At 39.3% G+C, this 16511-nt stretch overlaps 1 protein-coding gene across 1 annotated transcript in view; it reads left to right on the plus strand.

The window, feature by feature from the left end:
* Hsp110 (heat shock protein 70Cb) overlaps window positions 1-4821 on the plus strand; it is a 39854-nt gene extending 35033 nt beyond the window's left edge. Inside the window, 2 exon segments of the mRNA XM_045767695.2 lie at window positions 2324-2497; window positions 3564-4821. Of these exon segments, the coding sequence (XP_045623651.2) occupies window positions 2324-2497; window positions 3564-3698 (309 nt within the window). The 3' untranslated portion in view covers window positions 3699-4821.
* Window positions 4822-16511: the final 11690 nt, after the last annotated feature.

A 16511-nucleotide genomic window follows, 5' to 3' on the forward strand; every position in this document is an offset into this window, starting at 1 on the left:
GTCAATTTGTCTACTAGTATTGCCTACTGTGTTTTTTTATGTGCTTGTCATTGCTTGTCAGAATATGAAGTCTAGTTCTCTTAACTTGAATTTCAGGATAGGAGAAACTAAACATTATTTAAAAGTTGCAGTTTAAATTTTGTTTTTATTAATACATTAGGTACATCTGCATTTGTGCAGCTACCCTAGACTATATGAAGGGGAGTACAGTGTGTCAAAAAGCTAGCTACGTGATGCTAAAAAATCCCCATCACACAGGATGGTTAGTCATACAGAGGCATGTGATGGTCTGCACTGACAGACTGGGTTTGTTATGAGGATATCGTGAGCACAAGAGTGAATAAGGTAGCAGTGATAATAAGTCCCTATCTCGCAGGATGGTTAGTCATACAGGGCCATGTGTTCAGTAGCCTGCACTGGTAAATTTTGGGTACACACTGAGGATATCATCAACACAAGAGTGACTAAGGCAGCAGTGGTAATTAAAGTCCCCGTCTCGCAGGATGGCTAGTCATACAGGGTCATATGTTCAGTAGCCTGCATTGGTAAATTTTGGGTACACTGTGAGGATATCTTCAAGAATACGTACGTGAGTGAATAAAGTAATTCATTGTTTGTTCTCGACTTAGATTTGGAAGTCTTTCAATACTTTATAGGTTTGCCTGTTTACACTAATGATATGTATGAGGGCTATTCAAATGAAATTAATGAAAGTGTTTAATTGTATGTAAATACAAGTTTAATTAAAAATCTTTTATAAAGTTTTTTTTACTTTAGTCGTATGTCAGTTGTTGCACGGGAGATCAATAAAGCATTCAAAATGTCTGTATGTGCTTACCTGTCAATGACTACAGTGAAGTGAGGTCTAGCTCTTTATGCCCCACTTCCTAGCTTTTATACCTTGCAAGTTAATGTCTCCTCTCTTAACATTAACATTTTCATCATACTGTAATTTCGTTTTTTAAACTTGTGGATGGAGTTCGGTTTAGCAGCTTTTTCCTTCGGTGCATTCAATTTGCCGTCAATCCGTACAGGGAGTGAGAACTTTCTTGCATCTCTTTTACGCAATTGAATGTCTAGCTTCCACTGATGTCCCTTTGTTCTATCCCTTTAATTTAAATATCCACTATCAAATTAAATTATTTAATTAAACCCACTCTTATCCACTTTGTGTATTCTCTTGAAGATTAGTATGTAGTTATCACATTTCTTTTGTTTCTTCTCTCCTATTAATGTTGGTGAGGGGTAAGTTATAGCCATGGGATCTCAATTCTGGTACTAATCTAGTTGTCAACTTCTGAACTTTCTCAAGTTTCTATTTATGCTTCACAAGGTGTGGATTTCAGTCTGTAGCTGCATACTCGAGTAATGGTCTTGCATAAGCAGTGTGAATGGACTCAAAAGCCTCCTTGTTTAGATTCTCAAATGATCTTATGTTTGCTAACTTCCTATATGCTGCTTATGTTATCAAGTTTATATGAGCTTCTAGTGCTAGTCTTGGGATTATGTCCGCTCCCAATTCTTTTCTGGAGGGAGCCACTTCGGCTTCTTGGAGCTATCTAGGCTGATACAGTATGTATATTATTAGACTTTGGCATCAGTCAGTGTGAATGAAGTTCTAGGCCTACCGGGGACCACGAGCCAGGACCTGGCCCCTTCAGAGAGGCACAAAGAGCAATGGCCTATAGAAATGCACATGTGTGTGGAGCATTCTATGTCTCCCATCGACTGGCCTGGCACCCAGAAAGGTACAAGTATCTCCCTTGCCCATTTTCATTACACTTTCTTGGATAACTATAAAGTAATGAAAATGGGAAAGGAATAGGAGACTTGTATCTGGTAAGATACATAGTACTGAACCAAAATTGAAATTTTCTAACATAATGTTAGACCTAGTACAATACATGACATGGTTGAACTTATGCACCACAAATGAAAGATTGAATTGGAACTAAATATTTTATAACAGAGTTTATGATCTTGATATTGCTTCTTAGTGATGCCTAGCCAGCACATTTACACCAGACAACATTTCTGCTATTGAGGAAATTTTAAAATTAAACCCATGTCTGTAACACTTCTTTTTCTAACCCCATACCTTTCTTAAGGTTTAAACATGGGAAAATAATATATAGTGTGAACTTGCTTCAATATGAGGTGTGTACAAATGCTACCATGTTTTCTACCCCAGGAGACTGTTGAATAAAAAAAAAAAAAAGTTTGCTTAAACTAGGGTCTTAGAAATTGTATTGTTTACTTTTGAGACAGCCACATTTAATTATCCTTTATCTTTTTTTTGTTTATAATTTGTTTAATTTTACAGGTGGAGAAGGCCATTGCAGAAAAGCAAGATTGGGTTGATAAAAATCTAGGATTAATAACCTCTACTTCACTCCATGTAGATCTACCTATCACAGCATCACAAGTGCGTTCCGAAAAGTGCGCGTTTGATGCACTAGTGAATCCCATCATTAACAAACCCAAGCCTAAGCCCAAGGTAAGCTTTACTCTACAATATTTAATTCAAAGTGTTGTGTTTGCAGCAAAATGTATGTAATCTTTCCAGTTTGCATTTTCTTTGATGCACTTTATGAAGTTACCCACGTGGCTCTTGCTTGTCATTAATGCACCAGATCCTCCACCCCCCCACCACAAAAAAAAATCAGCCAAGATTTCCCAAATTGTTAATGTAATCACACTTATGTGTCGCTTACCTCCGGAGACTAGCATCTTCACAGCGAAGCGTTATGCTATTCTCTATGCTCTCTCGTTGTCAATCTTCCTTTGTAGTTTTTGTTGACTCTCGTAGTGCCCTCATGGCTCTCGGGTTCTTTAATCCGGTTCATCCAGTGGTTGAGATCCAGCATTGGCTGTTTCTTGTTCACAGTAAATTTAAGTCGGTTGAGTTTTGTTGGGTTCCCAGCCATATTGGTGTCTTTAAATGAGCATGCGGATGCTGCCGCCAGGGAGGCTGTCCGCTCTTGTCCCATCTCGTAAAGGTATTCCTTATTCCGACTTTTACCCGGTTATCCATTCCTCCATCCTTACCCATTGGCAGGCTTGTTGGTCGTCTGTTACTGGTAACAAACTACGTTCTCTTAAAAGTTGTGTCCTCGTGGCCGTCCTCCTACCACAGTAACCGGCGATGGGAAACGGCTCTGGCGAGGTTGCGTATTGGTCATACTCGCTTAACTCACGGTCACTTGGAGCGCCGCCCTGCTCCTTATTGTCCTAATTGCATTGTCCCCCTTACAGTCGTGCATATCCTTGTTGAATGTCCTGCCTTCCGGGACGAGCGTGTCTTGTTTTCCGACCGTCCCCCGCGGTCGCTTGTCTCTCGATAGTATTCTTGGTGACTCGGATACTTTTGATATCGTTCGCCTTATGCGTTTCTGTTCTCGTATTGGTATCCTTGGTGATATTTAGCACCTTCTGATTATCCCGCGCATTTGATGGTGCTACATAGCCTTCTCGGTTTGGTGCCTTCTTTTTGATAATTACTTCCAATTCTTGTTAAGAAATGTAGTATGAAGCCTATTTAATTGATGTTCTGCTTGTTACAGGTTGAAGAGCCTCCTCCAGCAGAGAAGAAAGAAAGTGGAGACAAGGCAGAGGGTGAGCAACCTAATGGCCCAAAGACTAATGAAACTCAGCAGCACTCTACTGAGAAACCTACGGAACCAATGGATGTGGACTAATTTATTACTTTAGGTTTACATTTTCCTACGTGTATGAAGACAGCACTTGACGGCCTAAACACAACTGTGTTGGAATGTGAAGAAACGTGTTGTGAAGGATGCACTGTTACATTTGACTATGATTATTGAAAATGATTTGATTTTCAGAACGTGTATGCTGAGATACTGCAAAAGACTAGCCCCAAAGGTTTATTTTATAAATTGACCTTCATCTGATATTGCTATATACATGATGGGGTCAAATTCTTAAATCACCAATAAAATGATCATTCAACATTGGTATTCAAGTTATTCAGCAATACACCTAGCAATTTTTAGTTTAAAATTGTTAAAATACTTACATGCAAAACAGGCAATATAGTGACTAAGGATGTTTCACTTTCAAGAACCATTGTGAGCACTTGTAGGGAGCTGCCTCTACTGATATAGCACATCTCTTCACTCGCCCCCCATTCCCTTTACCCCTCCTCTCAAATTATGAGGGAAGAATTTGGTGATACTGTTGCCCTTCTCCATACTAATAATAGTAGGTTTTCATTTCTGTGCATAGATAACAGCCCTAAACTGTCAGGGATGAATGTTAAGCAGTTCAGTGCAGCATAGAAAGCATTATTAATATTTGTACATATTCACACATGCGGAGTGTAGATCTCAACTTCATATTGAAGTTTTTGAGTTTTGAGTTAAGACTACTGTCTTCAATATTGCATCAAGCTTTCAGTTTACTCCATTAGTGTTTAAAACAAAGGATTGAACTAAATGTTCATGATCGTATAAGAAATTCTAATTTCTGAACAGGATCAGTGGAAAGTTTTGCTCTCAATTTAAAGATTAGTTGAATTCGACTCTTGTGTGTGAAAGAGCGAGCGAGCGAGAGCGTGCATTCATGCATGCTTTTGCTGTGGTGTTGGTGTGCATGCAGTTTAAAAAGCTTGTGTATGGATTCCATATTTTCTTGTTTATACAGAATATTAAATGAAAGCTTATGTCAATTTGATATCAGGCTAGTTAGTAAGCTTATTTGATGAGGCTTTGTCAAGCCCCTCTCACTGTAATCATTCCACTGTATCTGCTTCTGTTAAAGGCTGAATGTCATTTAAAATAATAATTATTTTGAGTTCCATGTTTGGTATTATTTTTGCCTGTAATACCAAAGTTACTGTTTTACAGAATTATAAAGGATTTAACAATCATATCTTTAAATTTATTGGAAGTATATTGGAAAACATTTTACATTATTTGATTTACCAGAGGTCAGTTAGTGTGGCTCATGAAGGTCCTCTTCTGGATTTTGGGCAGAAGCCAACCAAAATGTAACCAGCCTTTACTTGGACTATGCTGTGGATGTAGGAAAGAATACCTTATATTTTGGGGGGTTACATATGGAAGATTCTAAGGATCAAAGTCCTTGCGGCCTGGGTCTCCAACCGAGCACCTGGGTTGGTAGTTTGGTCAACCAGGCTGTATGACATGGCTACTCACAACCTGTGGGACAATGATTCACAACAACATGACTAAACCACACACCATAGGATGAAGAAATGACGCTTCGGTCTGTCCTGGACCAGTATTGTGATTGGAAAGGAGAATGTTGTTTTTTAGATTCATTTACTCGGAACAAAAAGTTCCTAGCAGCACTAGCTATGGCGAGCCTGTCGTACTTACCTGGCAGCAGATGTGCAGAGAGATGATCAATTTATGAATATTGTCACCCAAGAGGTGGCACGGGCATGAATAGCCTGTAAGTGGTACAACTTTTTGTTCAGTAATTCTTTTTCAGTGTTCTGAGGTCGCATTTAATCGTCAAGTTGCTATCGCGGGGGAGGATACTGCTTGACAGTCTTTATGTGGGGTGTCCAGCTGCTGGACACCTTTTTTTGACCAGGAGAGTGGCTGTGTTGATGACTTCAGGGTGGTTACTGCAAGAATCAGGGACTCTTAAAGCTCTTCTAAGGTCGTTGGTTGCTTCACATTCTAGAAGATAGTGAAGTAATGGCTTTTCTGTGACAGTTTGGCAGAAGATTCACTCTGTTGGGGTTCACCAATCTCCCAGTTGCATCTGTAACCTAGACGTAGTCTTTATAACCTAACTGCTATTTCCCTGTGGATTCCTTTTGGGATATTTAACGTTTCTAATTTGGTTGCCTGAAGATACCATATTGCAGAGGGCGAACCTTCAGCTACTCTGGTGTAGATATGCTTTGTTGAGGTGCGAGTGTGTTTTGGTGGTGGTGATTGTTCTCTAGGCTGGGATGAATTGTTTTATGTATCACTGGATGACGAGTTGCCAATTTAGCAATTTCATAGGCTTTCAGCAGCGTGATATGTTGTTATAGATTCAGCTACTTGAAACAAGTTCCAAGTAGCAGGGGCTATAGTGAGCCTGTAACTTACCTGGCACAGGAGCGGGGTAAATAGCACGGGCTATAGTGAGCCCGTAGTGGACTTTCCTGGTACAGGAGCGGTGCTGTCTGGTGTGAGCATGATATGTTTCAGATTTAGCTACTCGGAACGAAGTGTCCATGTAGCACGGGCTATGGTGAGCCCGTAAAAAATAGCATGATAAAAACATGGGTAATAAATACAGCAAGAGTGAGGTGAGGAGCAGGGAGAGAAGGTAATTCCTAGAATTAGGTAAGAGTAAGGCAAAAGATAAGAATAGGAGAGAGATGAATGGGATGAGTGTAATAAAGTGATAGGTAAGAATAAAACTTTAGTATGTACTGTGAATGGAAAGTCGATAGAAACAAAGCCATGACTTAGGTTCGTGTTGTGTATCAGCTGATTCGACAAGACAGCGGCTGTGAAGAGTAGAAACAGGAATGATTATTTTAGAAGGCCAATCAGTTACGATGATTCTAGTCCCAAACATGACAGAAGAGAGCATTGTTTGTATCTGCATACACACTGCTCTCTGGAGCATTTGTATCCCTGTCTGATATGAGGCTGTGGAAGTACCAGAGCAAGCACAGTACAGAGTACTTAGTCCCCTTGGGGGGACTAAGCTTTTCACAGTGAATGATCTAGGTTTTATTTTGTTGACTGAATTTTGTTAGTGTTAAAGATCCATCTCCCTACTTTGCCAGTAATTCTTTGTGTGTAATAACACCATGGTCACATTTGTCAAAAACTTAAGTGGCATAGGTCATTTATGTGCATATTTTTAGCTAACAACTTTTTAATTACTGGTATTTACCATACACCTTTGAAAACTGACCTTATACCTTCACGTATCTTGTAGAATTTCATCTATTGCCACATTAGAGGCAACATTCATGTTGCCAGGTGTGACCGTGAATTCAGAAACCTCAATCTACTCGCTTCCATCCATTATTTGATGGACTGAAGTATTTTAATAAATATTTAGGCCAAATCTTGAGCATAATCCAGTCATGTTGGATTATGTCCATATCTTGAGGTTATCTTGAGATGATTTCGGGGCTTTTTAGTGTCCCCGCGGCCCGGTCCTCGACCAGGCCTCCACCCCCAGGAAGCAGCCCGTGACAGCTGACTAACACCCAGGTACCTATTTTACTGCTAGGTAACAGGGGCATAGGGTGAAAGAAACTCTGCCCATTGTTTCTCGCCGGCGCCTGGGATCGAATGCAGGATCGGGATCATATGAGCATAGTCCAGTCATGTTGATTATCAATGGAGGTGATACTACTCCAACTACTGTATTTGTAACCTTGACTGGATTATATTTTAAATGAATAAGCTATACAATAGTCCTCAAATTTGGTATTTGGGTAAAGGTTATAACTGATTTTTTTCATAAGTCATGAAAATCATTAATGTTGAATAATGAGGGGGTTGTCTATTTTGTTATCTACCATATAAACCACATATATTTATAACAATAAAAAATGTGAAAATATGACAATACTTGGGAATATCAGGACCAGGTTCAGAGAAATCAGGGTGAGGGGGATTGGTAAAGTCGAGAGGGTTGTGGTAATGAGCATTGGTTAAACACTTTATCATAGACATATTTAAAGTTCTAATGAAGATTCATGTATTTTAATAATCGCCGAGCTCCGACCCCCGCATAGACTGAGCGACAGAGCAACTCTCTCAGAAGAATGTTTATTTTACGTAAATACGTTAATAAACACAAATGTTTTACACATCTTAAGAAAGATAGAAATATAAGCTTTATTTTAAATACATTACATTAGACATATTTAAAGCTCAAGTGAAGATATATATGTTTTTATAGTGGCGTTCAATAGCTTTTCGGTCATGGAGTGCAGACGCCTACGCACTTGCCAATATGTTGTGTAATTAATAAAGATACGCTAATAAAGCCTAAAATATTACATGCCTCCAGAAAGACAGAGCTATAATCGTTATTGTGAGTGCATCAAAGGAAATATATCATGTTGGAGACCAATGATATAGCAATTTTAATTTAAGTTTCGAGTCCCGCCCGGTCGAGAGAGATGGGGCGACTCGCCCCATCTATTGGAGATTCTGTCCACTAAAGACCCAAAGCTACTCAAACCTTCCTAGCATTACGTAAGCAATGAAGTAATATGGTATATTTACTCACTATAATGTGGATGCTGGATGCAGAAAATGAGAAAACATAATTTTACTCTGAAAAAATAACATTTCATAACAAAATAAGATGTAAATATGTAATATCAAAGGAAGTCGATGGTCCAAGCAACAATATCGTGGAGCGACTTATCCAAGATATATTGCTCTCTGGAAAGTGTTTGCTGGCATATCAACCTTCTGTACACAGTGATCCAGTCGTCGAACTTCTCTGCTCAAATTATTGCAAATTTAATTTATGATGTTAACAAGTAGAATGCGTATTTTTAATCAAATCTAACGATATTAACAAGTAGAATGCGTATTTTTAATCAAATCTAACGATATTAACAAGTAGAATGCGTATTTTTAATCAAATCTAACATAACTAGCCAGAAAACGTTAAAGCTTATTTAAAAATACATGGTTGGAAATTAAATCAACTCCATAGAACAATATTTTTGTTATAGATACTAATCGTTATTTGTTGGTATGCGTTCGCTACTTTAACTATCATGTACTGTATTTATGTAAAATCTCCCTGTTTCTTCGGACATGGAACACGGAACCTTACACGCTCTCTGATTTACTGTTTAATAGAGATTCACAAATAAGCTTATGATTGTATACGTTATCAAAAAGGCAGTGACAAAGTCAATTTTGCATTTTAATCACAGAGATTAGATCTTAGTGAGATAGGAAAGATATTCATATTTTAAAGAAGGATTTTTGAACCATCGCTCTCCCTATCAATAGAAACTAACTTTTTTTTTGTTATTATTAACAAGCTTAGGTATACACAGTAATGTGCTGCTACCCTATTCTATATGAAAGATTACACAGTGTATATCAAAAACTAGCTATAAGTTCATTAAATATTCCCATCTCACAGGATGGTTAGTTATACATGGAATCAGGGGATAAAATACCAGCCTCAATAAAAAAAAAATCAACTGTGACTAACAAGAACACCACTTACGGGCTATTCATGCCCGTGCTACCTTTTGGGTGGCTTAATCCTCATCAATCAATCACAAGAAACAAGGGATACATCTCCCGTCACGCAGGGTCCAGTCGCACTTCCACAGATCTCCAGTATCATCTATTGATACTGTTAATGGTTCAAGAGGACTACCACTTACGGGCCTACCTCAAGGTAACAATCAGGCGAGAACATAAAATATAAGGCTGATCTATTAGCCTCCGTTAGCAAAATCTGGGTACAGCATAAGAATATCTTCCAATATTCCTAAGTGTATGAAGTAATTACAGAGTTCAAAGTACCTTATACCATTTGGTCTGAAGTCACTTATAACAGGGCAATTACAGATATAGTGTTGGTGAGTATGTCCCAGCTCTTGTTCACATAGTTTACAATTGGAATATTCACCATTGGGGGCTATTCATTACCTGCAGCCACCTGCGATACATATCGATATCCTAGCCTAATTCTGGCAATTACAATGTCACACTGTCATTGTGACACTAGTGGAAGTTTTATGCTGTCCGTTCATATAATTCTCGATTCTAAACATGTTTACTTAGTTTAGTTCATTAATTATGCACCCCATATATCATCTTGTGGGCGGTAGTGGAAAAGGTTACAGAGGCACATAAACATGTCATAGCTCTTTATACTCTTGCTTTCTGGCTTTTGTGTGTCAGTGACTGCTCTTCTGTCTTCCCTAATTTCCTAAAATATTGCGGCTTTGACAGAAGAGATTGGAATGCCCATATCCCACTCAACTTCAGGCTTATCACATTCAGTTTTAGCTGCCTTGTTTGTGTCATCATGCTGGACAACACCTATATGAGAAGGTATCCATACAAATGAGACTTTGAAACTCCTACTGTTTGCAATAATAATGTTGTTTATAATGGATGTTACAACTACAACCTTTTGAAGATCAATGCTAATTTTATCTAGATAATGTAATAAACGAAAGTTTTCTATGTCAACAGAAAGGCAGAAATATAAGCTACACTTTAAATACTTGTCATAAATATAACTGAAGTGAAAGCGAAGATATATGCATTTGATACTGTACAGTTTCTTGATGGCTTGCTCTAAGAGTGTGAAGCCCTTCACACCAGCCTATAAATTGTGTAATTTATTTCCATATATGCTAATTAACCTTAAAATCTATATGTCAGAAGGAAGGAAGATGTAGACGTTAATGTGACAACATTTCAAGAAATATCTCTCTCTTTAAAGTTAAATAATACAATCCTATCGCTGGTGTCCGGACACATGAAAGCTACTTATAGGTATCAGTGGCCAGCCAGGTGGAGATCACAGGCTGTACAATACTGATAAATTATGTAATTCACAGAGATACGTTGATAAATATTAATGTTTTATATTTTATTAAAAATACAGATATATACTTTGTTTCATACGTTAAATGTAACAATATTTCAGTATATATTATATAAGCATAGTATATATAATTCAGTATATACAATATATAATAAGAGTGTCAGACCACGGAGGAAGAATTGAAACAGGAATTTCCTTTAGTACTTTCTTATATTAATACATCTTCAGAGCGAACCATTCCTTCTGAAGATGTATTAATATACGAAAGTACTTAGAGCATTCTATTGTGGTTTTAATATTGAACAATTATACATATACGAAACAGACAAATCTGGTGTCCGAAATAGTAAAAATATTAGTGTGTGATGTGATCAATGTAAGGGGGATATTGGGTGTGCCTCGTATCCCCTACAACAACAAGAAGTTCGAGAGCGATGAGGCCGCCACCTACTAGCTTCAGGATGTCGTCGAATCTAAATCAACAATATACTATCGCCGCTACTTTCTCGGAAACGTAAGTACCTGCCGCTTTACTTCTCTCACCCTGCCTAGCCTGGCCTGGCCTGACCTGGCCTAGCCAGACCTGACCAGACCTGACCTGACCAGACCTGACCTGACCAGACCTGACCTGGCCTAGCCTTACCTAGACTAGTCTGACCTGACCTGGCCTAGCCTTACCCAACACTAATCACCACACGTGACAGCCCAAACGAATCGCAAATAAGTACACGTAACAAGTCACATGCCCGGACACTCTTTCACCTTGGGGACTGAGTGGTAACTATTGTATAGAAGAGCCGGCTCCCTGAGAGTGGTAAGAGGGCGTGATAAGAGGCTAACGTGTGGTCTTGAAGGAAGTCGATAAAGCAGACAATTTTCAAAAGGAAGGGCAGCATAACGAGCAGACAGGAATGGACAGACAGTCGGTTATCCCATAATGTGTAATACGCCCCGCACAGCATGGGTGGAGTGGGGGGGGGGTTGTAGCAGGGCACAGTATGGTGATGGTGCGGGTGAAGTACACACCCACTGAATTCCTGCCATTAATAATTGTTTTCATAACCATTAGAACAATGGCATCCCTCCAGCCACCATCCTTCCACTGACCCCCTCTGGTCCTCCACCTCAGACAATAACCCCCCACACCCCCTCTCCCTTCCAGACATCAGCATGTCAAAATCAGTACCATAATGTGTTTAAACTATTTAAACTAAGTCATTGTGTATCTCAAGGTATCTTAATTCATTTGAAAGTGTACATGTGCATTCGTTCATATACTCGCCTTATTGTGCTTGCTGGGGTTGAGCTCTGCCTCTTTAGTTCCACCTCTCAACCGTCAATCAACAGGTGTACAGGTTTCTGAGCCTATTGGGCTCTATCATATCTACACTTGAACCTGTGTATGGAGTCAGCCTCCACCACATCACTTACTAATGCATTCCATTAGATATAATCATATATGATTACACATAATCATAATCATTCTATACACATAATCATATATGTGTACGTCAACGTATACATACATGCGTATGTATACCTCATATTAAAATACTGATAAACGAATGACCATGAACAAATTAATTTATAATTGTAGCATTATATATAATTTTAATAGACTAATTACGTGTTTATACATTTGAATGGTCCAGACAGGTGGCCAGCCTTGGACATATACACTTCTGGTAGGCACAATGACCTCATGTTAGACCCTTGATAGATTATGTTAGAGAGAGAGAGAGAGCTGGGGCAGGGAGGTGCGTGCCCCAGGGAGATAATCCATGCCCATGCCCTGCCTCGAGGTCAGTTCTCGAGTCACACCAAGAATAACAATTGAGCAAGTTGTCCTGACCAGGATGTGGCATATTAGGGAGGGTTGAGGAATAGGAAGCCTGTCTGATAGGGCTCTTGGCAAGCAGCTCTCCCTCAGTCTACCTATCTATATGGAAGAAATGTATCTAGGCCCTCCTCCCCCCTGCCTATTCTCTCTCCCCCACCTTTCTTCCTTCATTTCCAACCCTCCTTCCCTCCCCCTCACTGGTGAGAGAGTAGGAGTGTGAGAGTAGTTAGAGAACTCGTAGTTCTCACGCTCGTGAAATTGTCTGCGACCCTGGAGGAGTAGAGCGGAGGGGGGGTGAAAGTAGGTGACGATGGAGGAGTAGAGGGGAGCATTATATGCAGTGAACGTAGGTGTCTATGGAAGAGTACATCATAGAGGAGGGTGAAAGGAAGGTGACGATGGAGGAGGAGAAGGGAGGGGGTGTGAAGGTAGGTGATGATGGAGGAGTAGAGGGGAGGAGGGGGGCAAAGGTAGGTGTCTATGGAAGAGTACATCATAGAGGGGGGTGAAGGTAGGTGGCGATGGAGTAGAGCAAAAGGGGTGGGGGTTGAAAGTAATCCTGAGTTTAATTTTTTAGTTATATATAGTGACACCTCGGCTTACAAATGAATATTTATGAACTTTTCGGGTTACGAGCCTAATTTCTTCGAAAAATTTGAATCGGGTTACAAACTTTGCCTCGGGAAATGAGTTTGTTGATATGCGTATGGGCTGACCTAGTGTGTGGTGGCATGGTGATCGCGCCTCAGTTTACCAGTGTCTCCTGCCTAGTAACTATCGCGCCTGAATTCTTTGTAAAGCATTACATTTGTTTTGGGATTTTTGGCTATTTGAACATAAAATTTGTTATGATATATCTTGCCATGAGTCCCAAGAAAGCCAGTGGTAAGGTTCAAGCCAAGAAAACACATGTGAGAATGACCATAGAGGAAAAACAAGAGAGCATTCATAAACATCAAAATGGTGCACAGGTTGTTGAACTAGCTAGGCAGTACAACAAATCTATGTCAACAATATGCACTGTACTTGCTAAGAAAAAGGACATTATGAACATTAAAGTGGCAAAAGGCATATCAACAATCCCGAAACAAAGAACACAAACACTTGAGGATGTTAAAAAGTTTTTATTAATTTGGATACACAACAAGGAGTTAGCAGGTGATAGCATTTCAGAGGCCATCATTTGTGGGAAACCAAGGCATTTGCATGAAGACCTTTTAAAGAAAACCCCTGGAACGAGGGGGGGGGGGGGAGAAAGATGAATCAAGTTTGAAAATGTGAAAAGTTTGTGTGACAATAGAGCCTTGTGGAAAACTTTTGCTGTGGTCATTACCTGGTGGAATGCACCCAGGATGGAGTATTAGGGCTATACATCTTTTAAATCATAAAAGTAATAAACATTTCCCATCAACCTTACAAACAATATTAACCTATTTTCATGTATTTCCCCCATGTGCATTTTAACAAAGTTGCTAAATTGCCTTTATCATTCTGTAAAATTTCAATTACAGTACTGTATGTATAATTTTGTTAGTATAAATTGACTGAATATTCTGAAATTGCTATTAATTTTACAATTTCAGATTCAAAGGTGGTCTGGACACCCAATTTGGTCAGACAGGTGAAGAGAGCATTTAGGATAGTTCGAAGAGATGAAGATGGTCGCAATTGTGTTCGAAGAGGCAAATGCCCCCCTTTGCTCCTGACATTATGTTCAACCATTGACCCCTGCACACCTAACACAAGGTAGGTTGAAAACTCCTCCTTCATGTCATTGGTACATTAGCCAGAAACTCAGGGCTCATGTAGGAATATCCCTAAAAAAAAAAAAGTGGCCCCAACAATGCATCCTCCAAGTCTGGAGGATGAGCAGGAGCATTGTCGAGAAGCAGGACCTTGAGTGTCAAACTTTTCTCTTGCAGATATTTTTTGATGGCAGGGCAAACCACTCCACATCAGTTTTTCTGCACGTTATATATTTTTTAAAACTCTTGGATTTTCGGAATGATACACGAGCAAGGGTTTAATTTTCAAATCGCCACACAGCACAAGAGTTAGCCTATCCTGACACAAGTTAGCCCAAGTTAGCTTGTGTCCGGGCAGTGATGTCTCCTCTTGGGTTATGTATGTCCTCTTCGGCAATTTTTTCCAGAATAGCTATGTCTCCTCACAATTAAACACTTGTTGTGGAATGTATCCATCAATACAGCACAGTGTATCTACAAAATTTTAATTTTTTACTTATATATAGTGTCACCTCGGCTTACGAATGAATATTTATGAACTTTTCGGGTTACGAGCCTAATTTCTTCGAAAAATTTGAATCGGGTTACAAACTTTGCCTCGGGAAATGAGTTTGTTGATATGCGTATGGGCTGACCTAGCGCGTGGTGGCATGGTGATTGCACCTCAGTTTACCAGTGTCTCCTGCCTAGTAACTATCGCGCCTGAATTCTTTATAAAGCATTACATTTGTTTTGGGATTTTTGGCTATTTGAACATAAAATTTGTTATTATATATCTTGCCATGAGTCCCAAGAAAGCCAGTGGTAAGGTTCAAGCCAAGAAAACACATGTGAGAATGACCATAGAGGAAAAACAAGAGAGCATTCATAAACATCAAAATGGTGCACAGGTTGTTGAACTAGCTAGGCAGTACAACAAATCTATGTCAACAATATGCACTATACTTGCTAAGAAAAAGGACATTATGAGCGTTAAAGTGGCAAAAGGCATATCAACAATCCCGAAACAAAGAACACAAACACTTGAGGATGTTGAAAAGTTTTTATTAATTTGGATACACAACAAGGAGTTAGCAGGTGATAGCATTTCAGAGGCCATCATTTGTGAGAAACCAAGGCATTTGCATGAAGACCTTTTAAAGAAAACCCCTGGAACGAGGGGGGGGGGAGAAAGATGAATCAAGTTTGAAAATGTGAAAAGTTTGTGTGACAATAGAGCCTCGTGGAAAACTTTTGCTGTGGTCATTACCTGGTGGAATGCACCCAGGATGGAGTATTAGGGCTATACATCTTTTAAATCATAAAAGTAATAAACATTTCCCATCAACCTTACAAACCCTATTAACCTATTTTCATGTATTTCCCCCATGTGCATTTTAACAAAGTTACTAAATTGCCTTTATCATTCTGTAAAATTTCAATTACAGTATACTGTATATAATTTTGTTAGTATAAATGGACTGAATATTCTGAAATCACTATTAATTTTACAATTTCAGATTCAAAGGTGGTCTGGACACCCAATTTGGTCAGACAGGTGAAGAGAGCATTTAGGATAGTTCGAAGAGATGAAGATGGTCACAATTGTGTTTGAAGAGGCAAACGCCCCCCTTTGCTCCTGACATTATGTTCAGCCTATTGACCCCTGCACACCTAACACAAGGTAGGTTGAAAACTCCTCCTTCATGTCATTGGTTCATTAGCCAGAAACTTAGGGCCCATGCAGGAATATCCCTAAAAAAAAAAAGTGGCCCCAACAATGCATCCTCCAAGTCTGGAGGATGAGCAGGAGCATTGTCGAGAAGCAGGCCCTTTTGTGTCAAACTTTTCTCTTGCAGATATTTTTTGATGGCAGGGCAAACCACTCTACATCACAGTTTTTCTGCACGTTATATATTTTTTAAAACTCTTGGATTTTCGGAATGATACACGAGCAAGGGTTTAATTTTCAAATCGCCACACAGCACAAGAGTTTGCCTATCCTGACACAAGTTAGCCCAAGTTAGCTTGTGTCCGGGCAGTGACGTCTCCTCTTGGGTAATGTATGTCCTCTTCGGCAATTTTTTCCAGAATAGCCATGTCTCCTCACAATTAAACACTTGTTGTGGAATATATCCATCAATACAGTACTGTATCTACAAAATCTTTAAAATCACAAACAAATCTTTCAGCCCCTACTTTGTCTGAGCTGGCACCCTCACCATGCCTCACAACACTATGAATACCACGTCTTTTTTCAAAATTTCTCAAACCATCCCCTACTCACCTTAAACTCTTTCGTATCTGCAAAACTCGTTCTAGGGGTTTTCTTTATAAGATCTTGCATGAAGATTTCATTGTTGACCAAACCACACACTGGAAATTGAATA

The sequence above is a fragment of the Procambarus clarkii genome, chromosome 72 (assembly GCF_040958095.1).
Source record: "Procambarus clarkii isolate CNS0578487 chromosome 72, FALCON_Pclarkii_2.0, whole genome shotgun sequence".
Taxonomy (NCBI): Eukaryota; Metazoa; Arthropoda; class Malacostraca; order Decapoda; family Cambaridae; genus Procambarus; species Procambarus clarkii.